At 64.3% G+C, this 2,022-nt stretch overlaps 2 protein-coding genes across 2 annotated transcripts in view; one reads left to right on the forward strand and one right to left on the reverse strand.

Moving 5' to 3' along the window:
• The window catches only part of B4GALNT1 (beta-1,4-N-acetyl-galactosaminyl transferase 1), a 6,436-nt gene extending 4,747 nt beyond the window's left edge, over positions 1-1,689 (forward strand). The window contains exons 9-10 of the mRNA XM_004692604.2: positions 9-249; positions 1,017-1,689. Of these exons, the coding sequence (XP_004692661.1) occupies positions 9-249; positions 1,017-1,234 (459 nt within the window). The 3' untranslated portion in view covers positions 1,235-1,689. The remainder of the gene's footprint in view (positions 1-8; positions 250-1,016) is intronic.
• An 87-nt stretch (positions 1,690-1,776) lies between these two features.
• The window catches only part of SLC26A10 (solute carrier family 26, member 10), a 5,506-nt gene continuing 5,260 nt past the window's right edge, over positions 1,777-2,022 (reverse strand). The window contains exon 16 of the mRNA XM_012732445.1: positions 1,777-1,925. Coding sequence (XP_012587899.1) covers positions 1,887-1,925 — 39 coding nt within the window. The 3' untranslated portion in view covers positions 1,777-1,886. The remainder of the gene's footprint in view (positions 1,926-2,022) is intronic.

Here is a 2,022-nt window from a genome sequence, read left to right on the forward strand (position 1 = left end):
CCCCGCAGGTGGGCGGCGCGGTGCGCGAGATCTCGGGCTTCGCCACCACGTACCGGCAGCTGCTGAGCGTGGAGCCGGGCGCGCCGGGCCGCGGCAGCTGCTTCCGACAGAAGCGCGGCTTCCACCACGAGCTGGTCGGCTTCCCCGGCTGCGTGGTCACCGACGGCGTGGTCAACTTCTTCCTGGCGCGCACCGACAAGGTGCGGGAGGTCGGTTTCGACCCGCGCCTCAACCGCGTGGCGCACCTGGGTGAGTGGCGCCCCCTCCCGGCCGGGCCCGCCCCTGCCGGGCGCTGGCCGCCGGCTCCTGCCGGCCGTCGCGGCTCCCCGGCTCCCAAGGTCTGCGCCTGCCGCGGGAGACCGAGGCCCCACTCGCCAGGCCCCACATAGCCGCGAAAAGCCCTAAACCCAAGGCGGGCTCTGGGTCCACCTGACGCCCCTTGGCTGGCTAAGGGGGAGCCGCCACCTCCCGCCCACTCCTCGCTGCTCTGCCCGCTCCAGACACACGCCTGCTTGGCATTCACCCACCCTCCCTGTGTGTTGGCAAGGGGAGGGTCATCTGATTTCAGAGCACAAGACAGATTTTAAAAAAGATTTGTTTACTTGTGCACACGAGAACTGGGGTACAGGCCAGAAGTGCGGGGGCGAGAGGGTTCACGACACAGAGCCGGGAGCAGAGCTGGCGGATCTACTGAAGCACACTGCTGAGGGGGGACGGGGGAGACAGGAGGGGGCTGCTGCGCCCTGGGGGTCACCCCCTGGCCGGGGATCGAACTCGTGCTGCAGTGGCTGCGAGCAGCTTCACAGTGCTGAGACTCACCCCCTGTGCCACCAGGGAGGCCCCATAAATTTACTGACTCCGTTTTACACAAGAGTGAAATTAAGACCCTAAAGAGGGCCAGCCCCGAGGTGCGTGGAAATGGAGTCTTTGCACGGCGGCATGCTGCACACCCCAGATCTCAGCTGTCCCGGGGCGCACCCTCAGGACCCTTCGGCGCTCTCCCCTCCCCCACGCAGAGTTCTTCCTGGATGGCCTCGGCTCGCTTCGGGTGGGCTCCTGCTCAGATGTCATCGTGGACCACGCGTCCAAGGTGAAACTGCCCTGGACGTCGAGGGACGCCAGTGCGGACACCTATGCCCAGTACCGGTACCCGGGATCCCTGGACGAGAGCCAGGTGGCCCGGCAGCGCCTGCTGTTCTTCAAACACCGGCTGCAGTGCATGACCTCGGAGTGAAGCCTTCCCACACCCGGACCTGCCTCCTGCCCTGGGCCCCCCGCCACGCTTCCACCCCAAGGCGCAGCCTCCCCTCTCCCCTCCTCAGAACCTGATCCCAAATAAGGCTTGTCCTGGTGCCACTGCTCCTCCTGCCAGTGCCCAGGGCTGTGCTGGAGCTGGAACAGCCCACAGCCCGTGCCAAGGCCTCCCCACCCCTTCTAAGGGGCAGGAAGTGGGGGGGTCACTCTCCAAGTGCCAAAGAGCCCCGGGGACTCTCAGAATCTAAAGTGGAAACACTCTTCCGCTCATCTCCTTGGACTGAGGGGTTGGGAGCCCCCAATATGTATTTGCAGGGCTGTGTCCCCCATTCCCACCTCTGGATCCAGGACTCTGCATTGGGTCCACTCCCCCACCCCAGGGAGCAACCTGGTGACTCTGGAGCTGGGGTGGGGGTGAACACACAGCAGAAAGTTGTTTGTAGTTGTGTGTCTACAGTGCTGTGGGCAGGGAGGAAGGGGCGCCAGGGGGTCCTGCGCAGAGCCCAGACTCACTTCAGGCACCCCAGAGGCTCTCAGCTTCATTTTATTAGTTTCATCAACTAAGTGGCCTGGGGGGCACAGCCTTCCTCACCCCCATACAGTTAGGGCCCTTCACACTCCACATGATCAGGTCAGACCCACACTGTGCAAGTCTTTGGACCAGTCAGCTCCTGGGAAAGGGAGGGAGGGACGCATCAGTCAGGAAGAGACCTCCCCCCCAAGATCAGGAACAGACAGGTGCCCCTCCCCCCAAGATCAGGAACAGAC

The sequence above is a fragment of the Condylura cristata genome, unplaced genomic scaffold (assembly GCF_000260355.1).
Source record: "Condylura cristata isolate star-nosed mole 26May11 unplaced genomic scaffold, ConCri1.0 scaffold00034, whole genome shotgun sequence".
Classification (NCBI taxonomy): Eukaryota; Metazoa; Chordata; class Mammalia; order Eulipotyphla; family Talpidae; genus Condylura; species Condylura cristata.